This window comes from Microcebus murinus, chromosome 4 (genome assembly GCF_040939455.1).
Source record: "Microcebus murinus isolate Inina chromosome 4, M.murinus_Inina_mat1.0, whole genome shotgun sequence".
Classification (NCBI taxonomy): Eukaryota; Metazoa; Chordata; class Mammalia; order Primates; family Cheirogaleidae; genus Microcebus; species Microcebus murinus.
The window spans coordinates 16,965,429-16,991,631 of NC_134107.1; the positions used below are offsets into that span (position 1 = coordinate 16,965,429).

Here is a 26,203-nt window from a genome sequence, read left to right on the forward strand (position 1 = left end):
CAGTCATCCCCCAACCAACCCACCAACTATTACAGATCTAGGAGTGAGCCAGGGAAGGCCAGCCAGGCCCAGCCCCCATCACCCAGCCAACCTTGAGACTTAGGTGAAATAACAAACAGTTGTTGTTTTAAGCCACCAAGTTAGAGTGACTTATTACACAGCAGTAGCTAGCTAGTATAGGAGCCATGGTAGGTCTTGTCCTCTAATATTGAAGCAGCTGATAACAAAAGGCAAAGGACAGGGGAAGTCATGCTCTGCCAGGTTTTATTTATAGAGTCTGGTGAACTTGAGCCAGAGAAAGCTGCAAAAAGTGGCTTGGCGAGCATGGCAGAGCCATGGGCAAGGGCTGATAGAAGCAGGTCCCTTTGTCAGACCCTGAGGGAGCCCTTTAGGTGGAGGACTGAGGACACCTGAGGCGGGAAGTGACGGGGACAAGTCCAGGCAGGCAGCAGCGGGGCTGCCACTGGGAGAGCTGAGGCTCACCCTAACCTGGTCCCCATGGCCTCAGGCCCTGGGGTCATATACCCGCCCCATGAAGACAGGGAACTTGTGCTGCTGGTCCCAGAGCAGGAAGAGGAACGGCTGCTGCACGTCGAAGACCAGCAAGGTGCGGGCCACGGAGATGGCGGAGGCTGCAGCCGCCTCCACCCCAGTCTCCGTCAGCTCCAGCACCGTCTGGTGCTGCATCGCAGAAACTGCCAGATCCGGGTCCTTCGTCAGCCCACACAGGTCAAGGTCATAAGAAAAGTCAAAGAATTCTAGGGCAAAACCAGAGGAAAACAGAGAGTCAGAGACCAGCACAAAACTCTTAGCTGATGGAGACCTTTGTCCTGAATTTTCTGAGTTTGTCCTGCGTCCCAGTACTCCCTCCTCCTCCTCCTCCCTCACTCAATTATGTGCTGGGTCTTCTGGCCCAGTGCATAGGAGCCTTCACTAGTGGGGCCAACTGCCACTCCCTCTCAAGAGGGGAGAAGCCTTGACCCCAGCCCTAAAAAAAAGTCTGGAAAATAATGTCATTGCTTCCTTGCTTACAAGAACCTTGGAAGCAAGGTAACATATCAGAGACAGATCATGTATTATAAAATCATATAGAAAGCTGTGCTGCTGTGAAATAATGAGAAATGAATATATCAGTCTCTGTCCCAATTCCAGAGCTCCTAAAACCCTCGTCATTTCCTGAGCAATGGGGCTGCTAGGAGTATCTTTTGTTCTAATAGTTGGTCTTTGATCCCAGTTCCTGACACAGAGCTCCTAAAACTCTTGTCATTTTCAAAGAGACAGGGGTGCTCAGAGCATCTTTTGTTCTAATATTTGGTCTTTTACCCCAGTTCCTGATACAGAGCTCTTAAATCCCTGGGAATTTCCTGGGTGACAGGAGCACCTTTTGTGCTAATGACTTGAATCTTGTTGGCCCTGGATGGGGGCTGGTCACCACAAAGACCTAGCCATGGTTAGAAGCTTGGAACTTTTAGCCTCACCCCCATCCTCTGGGGAGGGGAGAAGAGCTGGAGATTGAGTTAATAATCTGTCATGCCTACAAGATGAAGCCACCAGGCCAGGTGTGGTGGCTCACGCCTATAATCCTAGCACTCTGGGAGCCCAAGGTGGGCAGATTGCTCCAGGTCAGGAGTTCGAAACCAGCCTGAGCAAGAGCGAGACCCCGTCTCTACTATAAATAGAAAGACATTAATTGGCCAACTAATACATACAGAAAAAAATTAGCCAGGCATGGTGGCGCATGCCTGTAGTCCCAGCTACTTGGGAGGCTGAGGCAGCAGGATTGCTTGAGCCCAGGAGTTTGAGGTTGCTGTGAGCTAGGCTGATGCCTCAGCACTCACTCTAGCATGGGCAACAAAGCGGGACTCTGTCTCAAAAAAAAAAAAAAAAAAAAGATGAAGCCACCATATAAGTCCCTAAAGTACAGGGTTCTTAGAGCTTCTGGGTCGGTCAACTCATACACATGCCAGAAGGGTGGCACATCCCCACTCCACAGGACAGAACTCCTCCACCCAGTTCCCTTCCAGACTTTGCCCTGCGTATCTTGTCTTCTGGCTGTTCATCCGTATCCTTTATCACATCCTTTATATAATAAACCAGTAAACGTAAGTGTTTCCCTCAGTTTTGTCAGCCATTCTAGCAAACAGTTACACCCCAGCAGGGAGTTGTGGGAACCTCTGATTTATAGCCAGTTGGTCGGAAGCACAGGTGACAACCTGGTCTTGTAACTGATTCTGAAGTGGGGGCAACCTTGTGGGACCGAGCTCTTAGCCTGTGGGATCGGATGCTATCTTGGGGAGACAGCGTCAGAACTGAACTGAACTATAGGACACTCTGTTGGTGTCCACAGAAAACTGGAGAACTGCTCGGTGTGGAGAAAATACCCTATGTATTTGGCGGCCAGAAGTGTTGAATGAAATATAGAGAAAAGCAGTCTGTTTTTCCTCAACAGATGCCGTTATACCGGGAAACGAGGTCATGTATTAGGTGGTCAAGTTCTCTAACAGGACATAAAGTGGCAAAGCTGGACGTGAGGTCGGTGGTTAGGAAATGGAGTCTCAGTTGCTTCTCCTCAACTCAGAAGCCTCCAGACCTTCACATCCAGATAGCTTCTTGCATATCCCGTGGGGTGATTCACTGCTACGAGACATCTCTGGGGAAGGAGTATCCATAACTGTTACCCACCTTGGTCACTTGTCCCACTGCCTGCGTCACCACGAACCACAGTGGAAACCGTCGAGAGAGCTGGAGACCTGGACTGGTATTTTGGTTTGCCTCTAACAAGCTTAAGGGTAAGTCATGGAAACTTTGGGTAAATCGTATAAAGTTTCCGAGTCTCGGTTTCCTCAATGATCCAATAGGATAATAGCACCTGCTCGTCTAACTCACAGGGTTGAAGAACAACCCGAGATTATGGATGTAAAAAAATACTCTAGAGGATGCTGACCACATTTTAGGGGGCCCCCCTCTCTCTTTTGTCCTCTGATGGCCTGAGAGTAACCCCATGTTGATGGAGCTCACCCAGTTTCTCCATGATTGACAGCATGTCCTGGCTGGTCTTCACTTTGATCCGGGGCATCATTAGGAGAGTGGGATGGAATTTGGACATCTCCAGCTTCTTCATGATGGCCCTGAAGACAGTGGGGCTGAGAGCCTGCTCCACATCTTCGAGACGGTGTTTTGGGGTCTGGGGCACCAGGAGCACCAAGCTCAGGTTGTGGGAGAGCTGCAGCTGCCCCACCTAGAGACCAAGACAGAGATGCACCTCATCAGTCTCCCCACCCCGGCTGTCTCCTGGCCCCCATCCTTTGTGTCTCAAGGCTTTCCTGTAGTCTGCTGTGACAGTCTGTACTATTTCAACAAGCAGCAGCCAGACCTAGGCCCCCAGGCTTTGCCAGGAAATGGGGACACCCAACTGGGTGAACAGTGCTGGTCTGCCTCTGTGCTGGTGAGGGGCAGAGGAGTGAGAATGAGTTTCTTTTTTTTTTTTTGAGACAAGAGTCTTGCATTGTTGCCCAGGCTAGAGTGAGTGCCGTGGCGTCAGCCTAGCTCACAGCAACCTCAAACTCCTGGGCTCAAGCTATCCTGCTGCCTCAGCCTCCCAAGTAGCTGGAACTACAGGCATGTGCCACCATGCCCGGCTAATTTTTTCTATATATATTAGTTGGCCAATTAATGTCTTTCTATTTATAGTAGAGACGGGGTCTCGCTCTTGCTCAGGCTGGTTTCGAACTCTTGACCTCGAGCAATCCACCCGCCTGGGCCTCCCAGAGTGCTAGGATTACAGTCGTGACCCACCTCGCCCGGCCATGAGTTTCTGATTACACCTGACTCTACCACTGGCTAGTTATATAATGCAGACAAGTGCTTTGATTTCTCTGAGCCCTGTTCCCTCCCTCCCAAGTGTGTTGCACAAACAGTATGTAACATGCACAATGCACCACCAGAGTTAACAAGTCAGGCCCTTTAAAGACTATGGATGGCTCTTCGCTACCTATGAGATTAAGTACAGGTTTCTTAGTGTGGCATTGAAGATTGTTCACAAGCTGTTCTTAGCTACCCTTCCAGATTGCTATTATTAATAGAAGGTCTTTCAACTGAAGGCCAGACAAAAGTATGTGAGAAGTGCAGGACCCACAAGTTGAACACAGGGGTTCTCAACTCAGGGCAAATTTGCCAGTGGACATTTGGTAACATCTAGGGACATTTTGGCTGTCACAGCTGGGAGGCGGGTAGGGAGGATGTTTACACAGTGCTATCAGCTTCTACTAAGCAGAAGCCAAGAATAAGGCTAAATCCTTCAGTGCACAGGACAGCCCCCCACCATAAAGAATTATTTGACCCAAATATCACTAGTGCCAAGGCTAGGCTGGGCGTGGGGGCTCACGCCTGTAAATCCTAGCACTGTGGGAGGCCGAGGTGGGCGGATCCTTTGTGCTTAGCAGTTGGAGACCAGCCTGAGCAAGAGTGAGACCTCACCTCTACTAAAAAATAGAAAGAAATTGGCTGGACAACTAAAAATATATAGAAAAAATTAGCCGGGCATGGTGGCACATGCCTGTAGTCCCAGCTACTCAGGTGGCTGGGACAGGAGGATCACTTGAGCCCAGGAGTTTAAGGTTGCTGTGAGCTAGGCTGATGCCACAGCACTCTAGCCCAGGCAACAGAGTGAGACTCTGTCTCAAAAAAAAAAAAAAAAATAGTGCCAAAGCTGAGAAATCCAAATAGGATATGAGGCTATCATTAAACGGCATTATGGTTGGAGTTGAAAGATGAACAAGAAGAATCTAGAAGCATGCAGAATTCAATTGGACAATAAAGAAAGTTAACTGAAAGCAATCAATTGTTGAAACCCAAAAAAATGGCCCAAAAGAAGGAGGCTGTAAACCAGTATCAATGGAAGAGGATGGACATGGGGTCCCTGTTGACATAGGCCTCAAAACCAGTGTGCTTGTCTGGCAGCATGAGCCCTTCAAGTCCTCTGCATGGACCTTGAATCTCTGACCATAAATTTATCATACTGTGGTCTTTCAAGCCAGTAACCTCAGCATACCTGAGTTGGTAAGTCTAACTTCCTTACTAAGGTAAGCACCCTTAAGTCCCAGGAAGATTTAGAATTTAGTATGGAAATGACAAACTAACTCCATTATATTAACACCAAGTGTTGCGTTCAGGGTAATCCATGTGTTTGTTATTTAAAATAGTGTATGTAATTTTTAAGAGAATCTGACATGCTAGTTTTAAGCAAAAAGTTATAGCATAACTTAATTAAGTGTGAGAATGATATTAGAATGTTGGCTAGAAGTTGGTTGACTCTTCAAATTTTAGTTCACAAATGGGCTTTAGGTGCTAGGATGATATGGCCAGAGTTGTAATTCTGTCTATCATGGTTTTTTGTTTGTTTGTTTTCGTTTCGTTTTTGCGGTTTTTTTTTACAGACAGGGTCTTGCTCTGTCTCCCAGGCTGGAGTGCAGTAGTGCAATCATAGCTCACTGTAACTTTGAATTCCTGGGCTCAAGGGATCCTCCTGCCTCAGCCTCGCAAGTAGCTCGGACTATAGGCACACATCACCATGCTGGTCTAATTTTTTGATTTTTTTGTAGAGTTGGAGTCTCACTTAGGTTGCCCAGTCTGGTCTTGAATTCCTGGCCACCAGTGATCCTCTCACCTTGGCCTCCCAAAGTGCTGGGATTACAGGCATGTGCCACCATACCTGGCCTTTGACATGTTTAAAAAGAGAATCAAGTATGTTAAATTTATAAAGGGAGCTTGGGGATATTAATCTGTTAAATATGGCTTGATTAATTAAAAAACAAATGAAAGTTAGCTTAGTGTTTTGATATAAAAATTATTCTATTATAAATAATGTAGCAAATTCAGCTTAAAATTAAAAGAATTAAGTAAAACTTTGATTTTACATTTATAATGTTAATACATTAAATTAAATATCTGTTTAAAACCCAAGGAACGGTAAATAATAGTTTTTGTGTATAAAACTCCTCCTCCTCCTCCTCTGGCATTAATAAAAAAGCTTATGTCTGGGTGTGGTGGCTCACACCTATAATCCTAGCACTCTGGGAGGCTGAGGCCACAGGATCCTTTGAGCTCAGGAGTTTGAGACCAGCCTGAGCAAGAGCAAGACCACGTCACTACTAAAAAAAAAATAGAAAGAAATTGGCTGGACAACTAAAAATATATAGAAAAAACTAGCCGGGCACGGTGGCACATGCCTGTAGTCTCAGCTACTCGGGAGGCTGAGGCAGGAGGATCACTTGAGCCCAGGAATTTGAGGCTGCTTTGAGCTGATGCCACAGCACTCTAGCCCAGGCAACAGAGTGAGACTCTGTCTCAAAAACAAAACAAAACAAAAGCCAAAACGTATGTTGATACCTCCCCCGTATATCCTGAGTCGAGTAATGCCCTGAATGTTCTGTGCCTTATATACATGCTGTTCTGGTTCTGTTAAATGAGTCCTGAATGGTCAAATACATGGGATAGGGATGGGTGGATAAGTGCATGAATAGATAAATAAATGAGCAAAGAATGGTTAAAGTAACCTCCATGAAGTCTTCTAGCCACTCGCACTAAGTAAGCAGCTCCCTTGAACCCTCCATTTCATTCATTCATTTACTCAGCAAACACTGAATGAGCACCTATTGTATGTGGCGTTGTTCTAGAGGCTGTAGATATAGAAGGAACAAGACGGGTTCCTTATCCAAGTAGAGAGACAATATCTCAGGGAGATAGACAATACTGTCATCAAATAAGCAAATAAATGGCAATTTCAGGCGATGATGAGTACCACGAATATAATAAAAGAAGGCAATGTACCAACAGGGTGAGGAGGAAGCGACTTTAAGGGGGAGAAGGCCTCCCCCTTTAAGCTGACACCCGGTAATGAGACAGGGGGTGTCTCCCCTTGTTTCCCGTCTCATAGGTCTGTGTCTTGCTGTCCTAACAAAGCAGAACTATCTAGTCACTGGGCCCAAAATAGTTTATTAATTAGAAAACTCTGGGCTCACTGTTCTATCTGCCCTCCCTTTCCACTCATTCAGATTATATTTGTTCAATTTTTCCTAACGAATGTAAGCCATTTAACACGAGTGCAACTCATGCACTTATCACATGTATGCATATATACGGGTATACCCACACACATGTACACATGTATATGCATGCTGTACCCAGGTACACAAAAATACACAGGACTTGCTAAGTCACCAGGGTCTCCTGATGGGTTTACTAGAAAGAGAAACAGATGCACAGAACAGGAACATGACTTACTTTTTGCCATTTGATGCAGTAGAGATGCATGAAGAAACTTTAGAATCCTGTCTTCCAGCCTAAAACACACAATGCCTGCCTCGGCCAAGGCTGGAGAAAGGAGAAGGAGAAGAGAGACAGGGTGGAAATACAGATGGGAGGAGTAGAAACGATGAATTTGTAGGAATTTTCCCCAAAATGATGGGACCATAGCAGAAAAGAAGTCAGGAGACTCAGGTGGGTCTGAAACAGGAGTGGGAAGTGCCAAGAACTTACCTTGGCCTTCAAAGTTGGGTCAATAAAATGGGCCACAGGGTACTTCTTGCTAGTCATCATGGGCACTTTAATAACAGAGTTTTGGAAGTGAAAGGGCTCCACCCTGGTTTTATTGCGAGAAAATGCTGTCTTCCACTTGGCTGGAAGGAAGAAAGGGGAGAGGATTGCTCTAAAACAGGTAGAAGAAGGACAAAGAGGAGCTAAAAGCCCTGTTAGCAAAGGGGGCACAGAAATACTGGGATCTGGTGGTGGAACTTGGGGCTGGGCGGGCTTTGAAGCCAGGAGGGAAGGAAGAACCCAGAATGGGAAGACCACCTAGTCAAGGGCCCCCTTACCACTCAGGTAGATAGCATTGAGGAGGACAAGGCGGGTGTCAGAAGGCAGGCTGTCTAGCAGGTCCTTGATCTTGTGGTTGGTGTTCTCGGCCACCCAGGTGTTGATGAGCTCCAAGTTGGCATCGCTGTTATTGCCCAGGACGCTGGGGCTGCTGCCATACAGGGTCTGAGAGGCATTCACAAAGGTGTCCCTTATGGCCAGGTCTGGGGGGTAGGTTGAGAGAGGGAGGCATGAGTCCCCTGAACACCTCATCCCCTTGCACGAGCAAGCATGGAGAGTGAGCATGCCTCCCGTGGCTCTTTCTGCTCACTCTACTGAACACTGCATGTCGGAACAAGGGACCAGTCCCTTTCTCTTATAGATGTGGCACAGAAGGCCCCAAAAAGGCTAAGAGCAGGTGAACTAGTCCTAGACCCTGGCCATGTGTCCATGGCTTGGCAAGATAACTCTTCCACGATATTTGCTTCCATTAGCCTGTATGTTTCCTCTTTCTTCCCTTAATTCAGCAGAGAACAGACTCTGCTTCCTAGCCTCAGTGGAAGCTTGTGACAAAACTTCCTGGGTTTTGCTCTCCAAGAGACTTCAGTCCCAGCAAGAAAATAGTATTTGAAAGAAAAATCTGTCCTCTACAAAACAGAGTAAAGCTATTTCCCCAGGCTTTGCTGATGCTTAGGTACAGCGTGAGACCAAGAAACCTGGCACAACCCCCAGGATAGGCCTGAGAGGGGACAAAAGCCCTAATACATTCAATGCAAGCCGTATTTTCCACCAACCTAGAAGGCAGATGGTAAAGCAGACTCACAGCTTTATACATAATAAGTAAATGCAACATTTTGTGAGCACCTCTGAGCTATATTTTCCCTATATCTAAATAGAGACTGTTTCTTAGATGATGGGACAATAGGTGATTTTTCTTGTTTTTTTTTTCTTTTTCTTTTTTCTGTATTTTCTCAGTTTTCTACAATGAATGAGTATTGCTTTTATAGTCTTAAAAAAAAAAACCTCATGAGAAAAAGTTTTCCTGTTTTTAAAAAGGGGGTTAGGCCAGGTGTGGCTCACGCCTGTAATCCTAGTACTCTGGGAGGTCGAGTGGAAAGGATTGCTTGGGGTCAGGAGTTTAAGATCAGCCTGAGCAAGAGGGAGACCCTGTCTCTACTAAAAATAGAAAAATTAGCCAGGCATGGTGGCATGTGCCTGTAGTCCCAGCTACTAGGGAGGCTGAGGCAGGAGGATTGCTTGAGCCCAGGAGTTTCAGGTTGTTGTGAGCTAGGCTGATGCCATGGCACTCTAGCCCAAGTGACAGAGCAAGACTCTGTCTCCAACCAAAAAAAGAAAAGAAAAGAAAAGAAAAGAAAAGAAAAGTGGGGGTGGGGCGGTGGTTAGACTAGAATTGTGTGTGTGGGGTTTTTTGTGTTTTTTTTTTGAGACAGAGTCTCACTTTGTTGCCCAGGCTAGAGCAAGTGCCATGGCATCAGCCTAGCTCACAGCAACCTCAAACTCCTGGGCTCAAGCAATCCTCCTGCCTCAGCCTCCCGAGTAGCTGGGATTACAGGCATGCGCCACCATGCCCAGCTAATTTTTTCTATATATATTAGTTGGCCAATTAATTTCTTTCTATTTATAGTAGAGAAGGGGTCTCACTCTTGCTCAGAGCTGGTTTCGAACTCCTGACCTTGAGCAATCCACCCACCTCGGCCTCCCAGAGTGCTAGGATTACAGGCATGAGCCACCGTGCACGGCCTAGAATTGTGGTTTTTAAACCTTTTAAAGCAGCAGAACTGTGTTTTCAAATAAAGTCATGCCTGAAGCCCACAGTATGAAAAGGCACTGGTTGAGTGTAGGTGAGCAGTCACAGCCCAGCTGGCTGCTCTCCCTCTCGCAGGAAGCAGTGCCCCAATCCCTACCTCTCAGCCTCCTTAACACCCTGAAGCAGCTCTGCAGAACCCTGGGGCTCTGAGGAACAAAGTTTGGAAACAAATGCATTAGATCATTTATTGCCATTATTATCTAGGTAATGACATAATAGTGTCAATGATAACAAATTCACATAACATAAAAATACAAAGAACAAGAGTTTTAAGACTCCTTTGACCCCAAAATTAGCAAAAAAGAATGTTATGGCTATTTTATGTCCATAGTTCTCTAGCTCTCTAGCCCTATTTATTAATGCATAAGGATAGTTTTATTCTAAAAGGAGTTGATGAATGCAAACGACGTGCCTAAGGTCTCAGCAGGAGAACAGTCCAGCCCCTGGAGCGACCCTCACCTGCTTTGCACTCCATCCCTGATACTCTAGCCCCAACACTCCCCCTGTCCCCTCTCTCCCCAGAGCTGGGTCCCCCCAAAGAATCCCGCCAGGACCCTTCTCTGGGGCTGCTGCTCCTCCCTGGGCACTCACCCGGGCTGTGGAAGATCTGGGAGACCGAGGTGACGCCTTTGGACGTAAAGGCCCTCAGTGCCTGGTGGACACAGGCGAAGTCCTTGGGGTAGGAGAGGACGGTCTCCAGGTTTCTTCTGGTGACGTTCCCAGCCCCTACGACAAAGGGCAGAGGTGAAGGGCACTTGCAGGCAGAGTGGGAGACCCACCACCTGGGAACAGGGTTGAGGGACCAGGCTGGAAGGGAAGGTGTTCCCTTCTATACAGGGGGCCAAACACCTGAGTGGGAAGCCATTCTTCTGGAAGACAATACCTATGTCAGAAAGGTAGGGGCGTGGGGACTGTGAATAATCACAGAGTTAGGTTTCTGCAGGGCTTTGAATACTCCCCTTCCCCTTTTCTCTATCTATTTAAATCCCACTCGTCCTTCAAAGCCACGTCCAACCCATCACGGGCTGTTCCACATTCACTATTATTTACTTGGTTTGGGTTTACAAAGATTCACCCTATAGGCAAGGACACTAGATTACGATTTAGAGGAGAAATCGGAAAATCATAAAAGAGGATAGACGTTCGATATCCCTTCAGTTATTTAGTCATTATTAAATATTTACTGTGCATGTCTTCTGTGCAATAATAGCTAAGCTCTATTGAGTACTTACTTGGTTCCAGGTCTCCTAAGTGCTTCTCCCATGTTATCTCACTGAATCGTCACCCCAACCTCTTTACATAAGGGCAGTTACTATTCCTGTTATACAGGTGAGGAAACTGAGGCTTAACAGATGAAGTTTAACAGGTTAAACAGATGAAGCACTCCATTCAAAAGGGCACAGAGCGAATACGTGGAGGATGGAGGCAGGATTTGAGCCGTATTTTGGGGGGCAATAAAGAAAGTAAGTGAAATCAGTTAACTGGAATGTGCCTCCCAGGGGACATTTGGCGACATCTGGAGATAATTTGGTTGTCATACCTGGGGAGTAGAGTGCCACTGGCATCTTGTGGGATATTGGAATTCTGGGACTCTACAATAATGGTTCTGATATGCTCACTGTATTGTCTCCAGTAGCCTTCTTTGAATCCCTCCTTGGGAACGACATTGATTGTAGTAATTGGTGTAATTCCTGGGGTAATTACCACAAAGGACTTGACAGTAATCTCTCAAGATGACAGAGGGATTAACATTTTTTTGACCTCCCACCAAGTCAGGCACTAGGCTATCTACTTCTTAATCTTTTGAGGTAGTTATCACCATCACCACTTTACACATGAGGAATCAAGGCTCAGAGAGGTTAAGTGATCTGTCTAAGGTCACAGAGCTAGAAAGCAGCACTACCATGATCCACTCTAGGTCTATCTCTGACGATTTCATCTCCCTTATCACCTTACCTTGCCTTGAACCACAGCTGGTGGCTGGGACCTTGTTTTTTATGTTCCTGTATAATCTACAGGGTTTTACAAACAATCACACATTCGATCATGGTTAAATAGAGGTGTGTTCAAGAATGAGAAGATACCGTGTTTCCCTGAAAATAAGACAGGGTCTTATATTTATTTTTCCTCAAGAAGACACCCTAGGGCTTATTTTCAGAGGATGTGTGTTTTTTTTTTAAAGTACAGTACAACAATCTACATTTATTCAAATATAGTTAAGTCGTCTTCTTCTGGAACAACATCATAATTCTAAACCCCGAATTCCATCCTGAATTTCTTGTGACTCTATTTCCTTTAGAACCATCGGCCCCAATCTCTCATGTCGAGCAATAGAGCTCTCATGGGGCAGATGAGAAGGGCGGCTCGTCTTCTTTACCGCTCCGAGACGAAATGCATGGGTTGTGCAGATGCGCTGCGTAGCCAACGCCCATCACTAGGTCTTATTTTTGGGGTAGGGCTTCTACTGCGCAAATGCTTAGAAATCCTGCTAGGGCTTATTTATGGGTAGGTCTTATTTTCGGGGAAACACGGTATATATATCCCCCCACTCTCCCCAAATACAGCCCATGTTTACGGATTCCTCACAGAGGCCTAGCCTTGTAGAAAGAGTCAGGGCCGGTGACCCTCACAGGAGTGTCCAGCGTGTGACTCGGAGAGAATTCAGTCAGGGTCTTACCAAGCAGGACGTGGGTGAGGAGGCTGGCGATGCTGAACGGGGAAAAGGCCATGTTGGTCTCGGCCTCCTTCACTGCTGAGAAGGCGCGGTAGAGCTTCAGGGAAAAATCTATCAAAGCGTCCCCCAGCACAGCTTCTGCCAAGTGACTCTCCAGATCAGAGCAGGGAGTGCCAGGCCCAGGGCAGAAGGGCTCAGGAGCGGCCTGGGTAGGAAGATCTGTCGGGGACTGGGTAGTTGGTTGGGTGGTGGGTTCATCAGCGGTACTGGCTGTTACTTCGGTGGCTGAGTTGGTTGTTGAGTTGGTTGTTGAGTTGGTTGTTAGGTTGGTTGTTGAGTTGGTTGTTGGGTTGGTCGTTGGGTTGGTCGTTGGCAACAAGGTGGAAGCCCGTTCCACATACCGAACAGTGTGAATCTCAGGGGTATCTCCCTCCATGATGTTCCCTTCGATTTCCCCTTTTGGATCACTGAAGCTGTAGCTGGCGGTATTTGGATTTGAGGAGGCTCCATTCTGTGGTTCAAGAAACTGAGTTCCATTTTTCTTACTATCAGGCACAGTCCCCTCAAACACTCAAAGCAGGAAGAGAAGGTGGGATGTGGAAAACTGGTGCTGTACCAGAGAGTTATTTCTGAAACAGCCTGGTGGTAAGGGACCCGCCCTGGAGCCACCACAACCAATTCCTTCAGAGAGGGGCCGATGCAGGGGCGGGGTAGAGTGCAGCAGGAATGTTCCCTGCAGACCCTGAGGGTAATCAAGGACTCTGCTCTAGCTGATCAATTACTGCCTTGGAGGAAATTACTGTTTTCCAAAACACAGTGGACACAGACACAGCTAAGTGTCCACTGTGATTTGTCTCTGTTCTTGCAATTTCTTATTAATATCTGCCTGTCTTGACTCACTTGCCTGGCCAACACAGACATTTGAACTTTTGTGGCCCTTGCTTTAAAAGAGTGGATTTTAAAATTGTGGGTTGTAGGGGCTGGGCGTGGTGGCTCACGCCTGTAATCCTAGCACTCTGGGAGGCCCAGACTGGCGGACTGCTCAAGGTCAGGAGTTCGAAACCAGCTCTGAGCAAGAGTGAGACCCCTTCTCTACTATAAATAGAAAGAAATTAATTGGCCAACTAATATATATAGAAAAAATTAGCCGGGCATGGTGGCGCATGCCTGTAATCCCAGCTACTCGGGAGGCTGAGGCAGGAGGATTGCTTGAGCCCAGGAGTTTGAGGTTGCTGTGAGCGAGGCTGATGCCATGGCACTTGCTCTAGCCTGGGCAACAAAGTGAGACTCTGCCTCAAAAATAAATAAATAAATAAAATAAATTGTGGGTTGTAATCCTTTAGCTGGTATAGAAAGTAATCAGCATTCTGGCAGGAAGGAACAAAGGGAAAGAGGAAAGAAGAGAAGAAGAGAGGAAAGTTGGAGAGGGGAAGAGAGGGAGGGAGGGAGAGATGGAGACAGAAATAGTATAGACCAATAACTCTGTGACAATTTTGACTCCCAAGGGATATTTAGCAGTGTCTGAAAGCATTTTTGGTTGTCATAAGGGAGGAAGCGGGAAAGATGCTACTGGAATCCAGTGGGTAGAGGCTAGAGATACTGCAAAGCATCCTACAATGCACAGGACAGCCCCTGAACAACGAATTATCCAGCCCAAATGACAGTAGGTGCTCAGCTGAAAAACCATGTATTATCCCCATTTCACAGATAGAGAAACTGATGCTGACACATATTAAGTGACTAGCCCAGGGTCTCACAAGAGTCACACCAAGTTCTCTGATTCTAAATTCCTTGCCTCATCTGCTGAGGCTGAAAGGGCACTGTGAACACCAACTTCCACACATACAACACACACACACATGGGCACACATGGACACACACCCCAGTCACCTTTCTCCTGGGCTCCTCCACTTCCTGGACTCATTTCCCCAGGCCACTGGGACCCCCCCCATTGCTGTTAACCCCCACCTGGGGCCCACATATGTTTGCTACTCTTCCTCCCTGTTTCCACAGGCCCCAGCCAGGGACGGCCTAGGACATGTCACAGCAGCCAGACCCCCACTCTGCTATAGCTGTCTTCTACAGCCACCTCCTGCTTTGACATCACAAAACGCTCCCCATCTCCTTGCACTCTGTGATCCTCCTGCCAAGCCTGTTGGGTGGACAGGATGGGGTCTATTTAGTCAACATTTTATAAGTCAGAACTGAGCAGGCAGGGAGAGGTGACTTGCTCAAGGCCATCTAGCTAGTGAGTGCATAGCCCACCAAGCCTGCGTGAGTGTCCGTGTCCCCAGCTCTTCCTCCACTGATACCATGGGGGGGGGTGCCAGGATCACACTTGCTGATCCCAAGAGGAGCTCCCCTCATTCCCCGGAGCCTGAAGGGTTAATCCTCAGCCCCATGCCCATCCCGCCCCCACCCCTGGCAGTGGCCACATACCCCAGCCAGCAGCAGCAGCAGCAGGAGGGTCAATGGGGTCAGCCCTGAGGCCATCTGGGCGGCGATGTCAGTGGACCTGCAGAGCCAGCCAGCATCAGAGCCAGCCCTGAGCCCAGGAGCCCAGGGGGCCCCACCCCACCCCAGGCGCCCCCCTTCCCTCGTCCCAGGCCCCAGCACCTCTCTGTGAGTTCCCTCCTCCTCCCTCCAGGGGCCACCCTCTCCCTGGCTCCTCCCTCTGTTTTGTTTTCCCCAAACCGCTTCCCATTCCCGGCACCAGCTGGCCCTTCCTCTCCCCCGGGCCGGGTCTCAGTCCATCTGTTCAACTAGGGGGTTTTGAGCTGGGGGGTGGGGGAGTCCTGCTGTAGCCAAACAATGAGGCCAGAGGTGGGGGGACGGAGGGAGGTCCAGGGGGGGCTGGGCACAGCAGTCCTGGGGCAGGAGGGGGTAGGGGTGAGGAGCAGGAGGCGGCAGAAGTCTCCGGTGGAAGCCTGTGGAGACTGCAGAGATAAAAGGGGCAGGCAACCCCGGGAGGGAAGGACAGAGGTGAGAACACCCCCTCCCCAGACCTCTTCGCTCCATACTCCCCACCCCCGCCCAGCACCAAACCTGCTCCAAACTCCTCGTCACTGGGCAGCTTCAATGCAGACTGAGTGGAGAGTCCCGCAGGGTCAGGGAGGGGGGTGGGGGGTTAGTCTTAGCCATTGGCTGGCCCAGGACACTGCCCAGTTACAAATTAAGGATGATTGATTGCTGGTATCATTTCCCGTAAATCGGGGTGGGACAGACCACTTGGTTCACTTTGTGGGCCAGGCCAGGAATTTAGTCTGAAGCCCTTTGGGGGTGTGGGTGGGTGAAGTTGGGTGCAGCTTTCAGCTCTGTGCGACCAAAGCTTCCTCCTCCATCTTCACGGGTCATGATAAAAACAGCACGTACACAAACGTTTCATGTGAGTTTAAAAGGAATGAGCTTTTCGGAAGTTGCTCATCTCAGTTGATTTAAGATCAACACTTTGGAACTAAGCCCTGTTGTGCCTACTTGATAGGAAACTGAGCCTTAGAGCAGTTAAATGCCTGGCCCAGGGTCACCCTCACTAGGAGAAGTGTCCTAACCGCCACTCCCACCTCCCCTGTGCTCTGCACTGTTCTTCTGTTTTTGCTCTTAGAGACCCGTAATCAGCAGTTCTGCCTGTGTATAACAGAGGAGCCATCTGAGGCACTCAACTCAGCGAGCATGCACCTTGACTGAAAAACTGAAAAATCAGAAAGCTGGCGAGTATGTGTTTGTGGCTAGGGCGACGCCATAGGCCTGGCTGGCTGTGTGACCCTGGCAGGTTGCTTTTCCCCTTGGCACCTAGCTGTCCTCTCAGAGTTGCCAGATAAAATACAGGAAGCCACGTTAAATTTGAATTTGAGATAAACAAACAAAAAAACCTTTTCTTGTAAATATATCCCGTGCAATATTGGGATACATTTAATGCTAAAAACATTGTTTTTTGTTGTGTATCTGAAATTCAAATATAACTGGGCATTCTATATTTTACTTGCTAAATCTGGCAATCCCACCTCCTCTGAAAATCAAAGTTGTCTCTGATGACCTAATTCAGCACCTCTGTTCTGTGATCACCTCACTGCAGGCCTGCTCCTCTAGCTGTGTTTGGGACATTCAGGAAAGTCCACTGATAGCACTAGAACCTAAGGGTTCTAGCACCTAAGGGTGCTAGCACTAGCACTCTAAGGGACTGACCAAGGACAGAAACAGGAGAACAATTTTGTACCTCCTTAGAAAAGACCCAGAAAGAGTTTTCCCTAGCTTTGCATTTCATTCCCTGCAGCTGCTTAGGAACCTCCTAAACCAGGCATCCTCAAACTATGGCCCACGGGCCACATGCCACCCACCTAAGACATTTATCCAGCCTGCCGGGTGTTTTTGCTGCCGCTGCCTGTCCTGCTTAGCAGCCGACTTGTCCCAGGCCCACGGTGCGCTCTCTCCAACGGTCTGAGGGACAGTGAACTGGCCCCCTGTTTAAAAAGTTTGAGGATCCCCGAACCATGGGGAAATTATGCAACATCAGAACCATCTCCATCCCCAGTGCTCAAGCTGGTGGCCTCAAAGGTACCCTGAGCTTGAGGATTCTGGGAAATGGGTCAGCCAGAGGAAAAGAAGGTGGTGGAAAACCGCCTCATTCTCTGAGTTCTTACCATGCATTTACATCCATCCTCTCATTAACTGCCATGGCACCTATGAAGTGGGCGTTAATATTTATCCCATCTTAAACCAGTAAAAAAAGTTAATAAATAAGGCTCCCAGAAATTAACTGATCCACTGAAGATCACACAGCTGGTGAGTGACAGAACCAGGATGTAGACCAAGTCTGTTCAACACAGAAATTCTTTGTTAACCCTTATACGTGAGCTCTGTGGGCTGAAGTTATAGGGTGGACAATGCCCAGTGGAGAGGTTTTCCCAACCTGTTGGTTTACCTCCTGCAGCATTTCGGCCAAAGCCATTGCTGCCCTCTGGACGTTTAGAGGGTGTCTGCTGTGTGGAGACTCCTCTGCCTGATCAAGCTGGAGCTAAAACTGACTTCATCACTTCATCCTGGTGTTTGCAGAATTTGTCCCTTTGCGTGGCTTGAGATATTCCATCAGTATAGGGTTGCGAATTCAGTCTTTCTCTCACTGGGGGCAGGGATGAGGACCTTTCCTTGTGGTGAGTGAGGAGGCATGAGCCCACAGAAACCCTCTTCTTACATGTGGCTTCATGATGCATGTGGCTTCCGTTCCCCGTGAGTCTCCTGGTGTGGGACGAGGTTCATGTTCTCACTAAAGCTCTTTCTGTGCTGAGAGCATTTTATCAGGTTTTTCTCCCAGTGGGGTCCTTACATACTGAAGGGTACAACTTGCTGTGGCTATAAACTCTTTCTCACACTCTGTACACTTTTAGTTTCTCCTCCTAAGAAAAATTATCCAAAACTTGGAAATTGGGCAGAAGAATCTGGGTCACCTGATTCTCTGAACACAGAAAATCATTTGAGTGACAATTTTCTCAGTTCTCCCCTCAGATGGTACGTAACTAGCAATGCTCTAGTTGCAGAGGAGAAGAGTTGATGGATTACCCACAAACAGTGCCTTGGGCAGTAGGGCGCAATATTCTCTTTGGAACCCTGGTTGAGAAATACCATTTTAGGGGAATAAAGTCTTCTTTGACTTTTTATTTACTATGGATCAGGGCCCAGAGTTTGTAATGTCAGATGTTAACCTGCCAAAAATGGATAAGATACAAATAGTTTTTGTCTGGTGGAGATATGAGTGAAATGGAAACATTTGGAAGAGATGATAATGATAACCCCAAAGGCAATGGTCTTATTGCCCTGTAGGGCAGTAGCCAGTTTTGTAGCTAACTTAGCTGTGTTATTCCAGCATTCTCTTTTTCACTGAGCGCGTGCATGCGCGCACATGAACACACGTGCACACACACACACACACACACACACACCAGTTTCTCCCATCATTCTTTTAACCAGAATGTTCTCATTGTGTAGTTGTGCGAGAATGATGTGCCTACCTTTTTGAGAATTACTTGTTGGCACACCCTTTTGTGGGGCTGTTGATGCTCTGTACATAAAGGTGGACCACTGAACTTTGTGTTTTTTTCCTACAATGTAATAGTCCTCTCTGGGGAAGGGCACAGGTTTGACAGCCATGGGTGAGGGGCCCATCGGGGCTTCGCCCCATTGCCTTCTCACCAGCCCTGACTCACCTGGGCTCTTTCCTGCTCAACTCTCCGGGGATAGAACCTTCCTGGGAACCTCATGAGAGAGTGCTCATTCACAGCATCCTTCTGCTAAAGACCTTCTTCTCTTCATCTTCCCAAGGACATGGATGGGAATGAGAGACAAAGACAGGGCTGGGGCCCAGTGGCTCACTCCTGTAATCCTAGCACTCTGGGAGGCCGAGGTGGGAGGCTCTCTCAAGGTCAGGAGTTCAAAACCAGCCTGAGCAAGAGCGAGACCCCCATCTCTACTATAAATAGAAAGAAATTAATTGGCTAACTAAAAATATATATAGAAAAAATTAGCCAGGCATGGTGGCGCATACCTGTAATCCCAGCTACTCAGGAGGCTGAGGCAGGAGGATGGCTTGAGCTCAGGAGTTTGAGGTTGTGAGCGAGGCTGACGCCATAGCACTCTAGCTGAGGCAACAGAGTGAGACTCTGTCTCGACAAATAAAAAGAGAGAGAGAGAGACAAAGACAGGAATCATATCCAAATCAGTTTTGAGACACAAACACCCAAGCCCCAGACTCACACCTTCTCTGAAGATCCTGGAAGGCCTAGAATACAAGGCTTTCCAGAATAACAGACATGTTTGATGACTTCTCATAGATGTTCTAAATTGATTCATGTAGTTATTTATCTAAGGACATCATAAATTATTCTTTCAAAGTTATCACTACAATGTCAAACTTTGTAAAATTATAAAATTTTATAAGCTTTGTAACATTTTTCAAAGAATTACATTTATAACATTAAAAGTTACCACAGGCCGGGCGCGGTGGCTCACGCCTGTAATCCTAGCAGTCTGGGAGGCTTAGGCGGGCGGATTGCTCCAGGTCAGGAGTTCGAAACCAGCCTGAGCAAGCGCGAGACCCCGTCTCTACTATAAATAGAAAGAAATTAATTGGCCAACTGATATATATAGAAACAATTAGCCACAAACATTGTTTCATGTCATTGCAGGCAACTCTGTCTCATTCTTCCTAGCAGCTGTATAGTATTCCACCGTATGGATGTATCACAAACTATTTCTTTGATCTCACACTGAGAGGCATTTGGGTTGATTCTCAAACCAACCCCCCTAGCTGCATGCTGCTTCCAGAAGTTTCCCTCTTGATTGCCCACTTGTACTCTCTTTGCATGGCAGCTCACCTGTTTTCTCTGCCACCTTTATGTTTCTATCCTTTGTCTCCAGCTCTTTGTTGCTACACCTCTTTGGATAGAAAACCAGTTGTGATTTGGTCCCCTTCAGGTTGTGATCTCTTGTTTCCACCGGCTGCTTCCGCTCTGGAGGGTAAGAGTGCCCGCCCCACTTCCAGGAAAGCCAACTAACCTGATTCATGCTTCACGGATCAATGCCTGACAGGGCAGAGAGCCACCACGCTGCCTCTGCCCAACTAGCACACGAAGCCCCCGTGGTCACTTATCCAGTTACAGACTTTTCTTTGCTTCAACCTCTAAAATGGAATTACCCTTCCCCTCCAAACCATGGACATACCACATCACCCAAATATTTCTCTGCCACAAATGGTAATTCCCCTACCCCACCCCCACCAGCATCGTGTGCGATTAGATACAGCCCAGATGGGGCAAAGGGAATGTGCCTCGGAGTGACACAGACTCCCACTTCTCTACTTATCAACTGCCCAAGGGATCTTAAGCTCTCTGAGGAAACATGCTTTCAAAATCTATATGGGGGTTCTGTGGTCTACTCTTCAGGGTCATTTTTATTTTTTTGGAGACAGGGTCTTCCCCTGCCTCCCTGGGCTGGAGTGCAGTGGCTATTCACAGGCTCAATCAATCACAGCTCACTCCAGCCTCCTGCCTCAACCTCTCGAGTGGCTGAGAATACAGGTGTGTGCCACCTCGCCCGGCGCCGGGGTCATTTTTGAGGATTGAGTAAGATGGGATGGAAAATCATCAAAAAGGTGCTTGAAAATGGTAGCAGTTGTGATTAGATCCTTGCTAATAGTTTTTTGGTGGTGATGACTACTTTCCTATAGTTCTCCAGATAAAAGCCACCACTTTTGTTTCTCATGAAAGTGGTCATAAACTGATCGTTCAAGGGTGGAGTTTGCATGAAGGACAGAGTGGGTGAGTTTGTGTCTTGAGCCAAGTATGTTTGTAGGCCCACTTAGGCTTTTAGGTTCATTTTCTGATGAGATATACATACGTAAATAAAATGCAAAAAGAATCTGTAATGGCTGCCTAGAGTCTTTGTGTTTCTATCATTAAAAGAACAACCTATAATTAGATATAATTTATAAGGAAAATTACATAAGAATAGGTATGCAATTTAACAAAAAATATCACAAAGCTGACATCCACATAACTCTCACCTGGTTTAAGAAATGGACTATTTGTTGGCACTCCAGAAAAACCCTGTGTCCCCTCCTCAGTCACACTCCATTCCTCTGCAGGAAACCATGATCCTGATGTAATTTTTTTTTTTTTTTTTTTGAGAGAGTGTCACTTTGTTGCCCAGGCTAGAGTGAGTGCCATGGCATCAGCCTAGCTCACAGCAACCTCAAACTCCTGGCTCAAGCAATCCTTCTGCCTCAGCCTCCCGAGTAGCTGGGACTACAGGCATGCGCCACCACGCTCGGCTAATTTTTTCTATATATATTAGTTGGCCAATTAATTTATTTATATTTATAGTAGAGACGGGGTCTCGCTCTTGCTCAGGCTGGTTTCGAACTCCTGACCTCAAGCAGTCCTCCCGCCTCGGCCTCCCAGAGAGCTAGGATTACAGGCGTGAGCCACCGCGCCCGGCTATCCTGATGTTATTGAAATCACTTCCTTACTTTCTTTTTTTTTTTTTTTTTTGCCCATTCATGTACTTGTACTTTCTTTTTTTTTTGAGACAGAGTCTCACTTTGTTGCCCAGGCTAGAGTGAGTGCTGTGACGTCAGCCTAGCTCACAGCAACCTCAGTCTCCTGGGCTCAAGCGATCCTCCTGCCTCAGCCTCCCGAGTAGCTGGGACTACAGGCATGCGCCACCATGCTCGGCTAATTTTTTCTATATATCTTAGTTGGCCAATTAATTTATTTATATTTATAGTAGAGACGGGGGTCTTGCTCTTGCTCAGGCTGGTTTCGAACTCCTGACCTCGAGCAAACCACCCGCCTCGGCCTTCCAGAGTGCTAGGATTACAGGTGTGAGCCACCGCGCCCGGCCACTTCCTTACTTTCCTTTATATATTTGCCACATATGTTACCGTCCCTTCTGGAGTTTGTATCATAGTGTGTGTTCATTCATACCTATCTGGCTTCGCCTACTCAACATTGTGCTTTTAAGATTTATCTGTAGTGTTGCATGTGGCTGTGGTTTATCTTCATTGCTGTGCAGTTTTCGATTATGTTAATATGCCACAATTGTATCTCTTCTACGGTTGACCGACACACGTGGTTTCCAGTTTCCAGCTCTTCTGTACCATGCTGCTGCGAACTTACCTGTGTGTGCAGCCTGTTTCTCTAGGGTTCGTGCCCAGCAGTATCATTGCTGAGTTAAAAAGATGTGAGCAGTTTCGACGTTTCTACCATCTGCCAAAGTGGCTTTACCAATTTACACTTCCACTACAGTTTATTCTATTTTATTTATTTATTTTTTGAGACAGGATCTCACTCTGTCACCCAGGTGGGAGTACAGTGGTGTCGTCATAGCTCACTGCAACCTCAAACTCCTGTGCTCAAGTGATCCTCTTACGTCAGCCTCCCAAGTAGCTGGGATTATAGGCACACGCCACTACACTTGGCTGATTTTAAGATTTTTTTTTGTTTTATAGAGATGGCATCTGGCTATGTTGCCCACACTGGTCTCAAACTCCTGGCCTCAACCAATCCTCCCACCTTGGCCTCCCAAAGGGCTCCCAAAGGATTACAGGTGTGAGCCACCACATCTGGCCAGATGCAGTTTATAAAAGTATATTGTGTAAGATCTTGTGATTGTTAATTTTATATGTCAACTTGGCTGGGCCACAGTGTCCTGATATTTGATAAAACATTATTCTGGATGTTTCTGTGAGGGTGAGGTTAACATTCAAAGCAGTAGACTTTGGGGCCAGGCGTAGTGGCTCACGCCTGTAATTCTAGTATTCTGGGAGGCCGAGGCGGGTGGATTGCTCAAGGTCAGGAGTTCAAGACCAGCCTGAGCAAGAGCGAGACCCTATCTCTACTAAAAACGGAAATTAATTGTCCAACTAAAAATATATAGAAAACATTAGCCGGGCATGGTGGTGCATGCTTGTAGTCCCAGCTACTCGGGAGGCTGAGGCAGTAGGAAATGCCTGAGCCCAGGAGTTTGAGGTTGCTGTGAGCTAGGCTGACGCCACGGCACTCTAGCCCAGGCAACAGAGTGAGACTCTGTCTCAATAAAAGAAAATAAATAAAGCCGTAGACTTTGAGTAATGCAGGTTGCCCTGCATAAAGTGGATGCGTCTTATCCAATTAGCTGAAGGCCTTAACGGAACAAAGACTGACCTCCCCATTTTGTCATCAGACTACCTTTGGCCTCTTCCGGTCGTTTCCAGTCTGCAGGCTTACTCCATCAAATTTTGGACTCACCAAGCCTCCACAGTCACATGAGGCAATTCCTTAAAATAAATTTTTCTCTCTATATATACACACATCCTGTTGGTTCTGTTTCTCTGGAGAGCCCTGACTAATGCAGAACTAAAATTAAGGCTCAATATTCTATGTGGCCTTGATAGCTGGTGAAACTGAGAGGCCTTCAAATGGCCTAACTGCAAGTTCTCCTCCCCACTCTGCTCCCTTGGATGAAGTCCCCAAGCCAAAACACCCTCCTTTTCAAGGGGACCAGTTGCCATTCCTGCTTATCTAAGAGGAGTGGGTTTCAGTTCCCTGCCAGTCTGCGGCATTACACAAACAAGCTAAGCACATCCTCCCCTGGGAACCAAGGGTACCCTTCCTCTTGATACTACAAAGCCTGTGTCCCACAGCATCTTGCTTTTTTTTTTTAAATTTTTTTTTGGGGGGTAGGTTTGAGACAGAGTCTCACTCTGTTGCCCGGGCTAGAGTGCCATGGCGTCAGCCTAGCTCACAGCAACCTAGCTTGAGTGTGAGCCCAGCTCACACTCCTGGGCTCAGGTGATCCTCCTGCCTCAGCCTCCCGAGTAGCTGGGACTACAGGCATGCGCCACCATGCCTGGCTAATTTTTTCTATATATTTTTAGTTGTTGAAGCAATTTCTTTCTATTTTTTTTAGTAGAGATGGCATCTTGCTCTTGCTCAGGCTGGTCTTAAACTCCTGAGCACAAAGGATCCTCGGCCTCAGCCTCGGCCTCGGCCTCCCAGAGTGTTGGAATTACAGGAGGGAGCCACCGTGTCCAGCCATTTATAAGTTTTACTATCAAGTAGATCAGGCCCTCCCACTTTTTTTCTTCAAGAAGGTCTCTGCTCTTCTTAATCCCTGAATTTCTATATATATTTAGAATCAGCTTGTCACGTTCCACAAAATAAAATAAAAAAAATATGGGATTTTGACTGGTATCACTGTGTATCTATAGATCATTTTGAGGGTGAATTGATAACTTTACAATTTTAAGTCTTCTAATCATGAACATGTTCTAACTTTCCAATTCTTTGGGTCACTACTAAAAAAATAGAAATAAATTAGCTGGACACCTAAAAATATATAGAAAAAATTAGCCGGGCATGGTGGCACATGCCTGTAGTCCCAGCTACTCGGGAGGCTGAGGCAGAAAGATCATTTGAGCCCAGGAGTTTGAGGTTGCTGTGAACTAGGCTGACGCCACGGCACTCTAGCCTGGACAACAGAGTGAGACTCTGTCACAAAACAAAAACAACTTATAATGTCCTTAATGTTTTTCAACATAGTTATATAGTTTTCTCTGTAGATGTAATCCTCCTGTTTTTGTTTGTTTATTTTATTTTCCTAGGATCTTGGTTTTTTTTTTTTTTAAACAGACGAGGTTTCGATCTATTACCCAGGATGGAGTGAAGTGGCATGATCATAGCTCATTCTAGCCTTGAACTCCTGGGCTCAAGCGATCCTCCTGCCTTAGCCTCCCATGTAGCTGGGGTCTTAATTTCTTTTTATGCTATTACGCATGATTTATAGGCCATGCTGTGGCCTATGAGACTGGGTCCAAGCTGACCTCTCCAACCTCCTCTTGTATTATTCAACCCCTCTTATTCCATCTAGCACCTGGCCTTCTGGAAGTTTCTAGAATACACCTTTCCTGTTCTCTGTGTTAGAACTGCTTGTTCACCAACTTCCTGCATGGCTGGTCCACCCTTCTGGTTGGGATCTTTAAATGCTCCTCCTCAAGAAGCCTCCTTCTGACCTCTCTCCTTCTACCTTTAGTTTTCCTCATCACACTTATCACACAGGGGACAATCATTTTGTTTGCTCTTTGTTTAATTGATGATTATTTGTCTTCCCCATTAGACTGTGACCCACACAAGAGCAGGGCCCTGTTTGTCTTTTCACCACTGTGTCCCTGGCACATGGTACTGTGCTCACCGTCTAAAAGATATTTCATAGATGCTTGTTGAATACGTGAACACATCTTGCCTAAGCTAGGAGACAGACGTCCGAGGGCAGGGACCCCTGAGGAGGACCGGAACAAACTGCTGAGAGAAGCTTAAGGGACTGTGTAATGATTAGTAATGACGCTCGTCTGGGAGAGAGGATGGGTGAATTAATTGGGAATCAACCCAGGACAAAAGTTTTTTGCCTAGTTAGAGGCAACTTGAGGGTCCCATCTGTTGGCCCCCTAATAATTCCATCTTTCTGATCCATCTCCATCCTTCATCTGAATAAGTGAAAGGAAGAAGAATACCAACAAACAGGAAGAGTGGGGTGTTAAAAGAAGCAGGCTGATTGCACACTGGAGCCACCTGCTAACTTGGGCTGCGGCGGGGGGCTACTGTGGGGCACTCATGGGGATGTCCATTGTGGTTCAGGGTCAGGATTCTTGCCTGCCTTGTGGGAGGCTCAGATTCCATTTCTGGTCTGTGCAATTTCCTTTCAGCCCACCACCTGGCACACAGCAGAAACTCAATAGATATTTGTTGAATGATTGAATGAGCAAGGTCCTTTGATATTGGCTATCAAGGACACAGATTAAATTGTCCAACTGTGCATTCTAGCAGTTGTTTTCTCCATACCCCCATTTCTACGGGCTCTTCTGGCAGCTGCTACCAGGAGGCTGGTGGTGCTTGTTACCTCCCCTAAGTAACTGATAAGAATAAGAGAGACACAAAGATATTGCAGGGGGGTGGGGAGGGGAGAGCCAGACACTGCCCCCAGATTCCAGAGAAACAGCTGTACCAGGGGAACGTTAACATTTCCGGGCTAAGGCCTGTCCTGTACTCCGCAGCCCCCTCCCCAACATGCTCCAGTCATGCTCGCATTATGCCTTCTACTCCTGGCTTCTTCTCATTTTCCTACTAAAAACCCCACTTCATTAAGTAGATAGAAAATTTAAACATTAACATTAGTTCCCTACATTTGCATATGTGCTACAAAAAAAAAATCCTTTGGCAAAAAAAAATTTTTTTTTAATTGCCAACAGTGCCCGACTGATGCTTTCTATCCCGCCTAAATGTATTCTATCATTGTTTAACTTCATCCCGGGTTTACTTACTCAGCTT

General features: G+C 47.0%; 1 protein-coding gene across 4 annotated transcripts; it reads right to left on the reverse strand.

The window, feature by feature from the left end:
* Positions 1-247: 247 nt before the first annotated feature.
* SERPING1 (serpin family G member 1) lies at positions 248-18,987 on the reverse strand. 4 transcript variants are annotated; one of them, XM_076001863.1, is made up of 8 exons: positions 18,889-18,987; positions 14,793-14,868; positions 12,357-12,864; positions 10,271-10,405; positions 7,872-8,075; positions 7,537-7,676; positions 3,019-3,238; positions 248-758 (listed from the first exon to the last, which is right to left on the reverse strand). In XM_076001863.1, exons 2-8 carry the CDS (start codon positions 14,844-14,846, stop codon positions 505-507), a joined length of 1,515 nt encoding a protein of 504 aa, XP_075857978.1. In that variant the 5' UTR covers positions 14,847-14,868; positions 18,889-18,987; the 3' UTR covers positions 248-504. The 4 variants fall into 4 exon arrangements, with proteins under 4 accessions (XP_075857978.1, XP_075857979.1, XP_012605406.2 ...); XM_076001864.1 differs by having other exon boundaries at positions 12,357-12,879; positions 18,889-18,908; XM_012749952.3 differs by lacking the exon at positions 18,889-18,987 and adding an exon at positions 15,399-15,470 and having other exon boundaries at positions 12,357-12,879.
* Between the last annotated feature and the right edge of the window lie 7,216 nt (positions 18,988-26,203).

Excerpts from the sequence above, each read along its gene's own strand:
- SERPING1 (XM_076001864.1), bottom strand. The coding sequence starts at position 14,846 with ATGGCCTCAGGGCTGACCCCATTGACCCTCCTGCTGCTGCTGCTGCTG. Across the intron at positions 8,076-10,270 it reads CCAGATCTTCCACAGCCCGG|ACCTGGCCATAAGGGACACC; the intron begins GTGAGTGCCCAG and ends CCTACCCCCCAG. Across the intron at positions 759-3,018 it reads GTCAATCATGGAGAAACTGG|AATTCTTTGACTTTTCTTAT; the intron begins GTGAGCTCCATC and ends GTTTTGCCCTAG.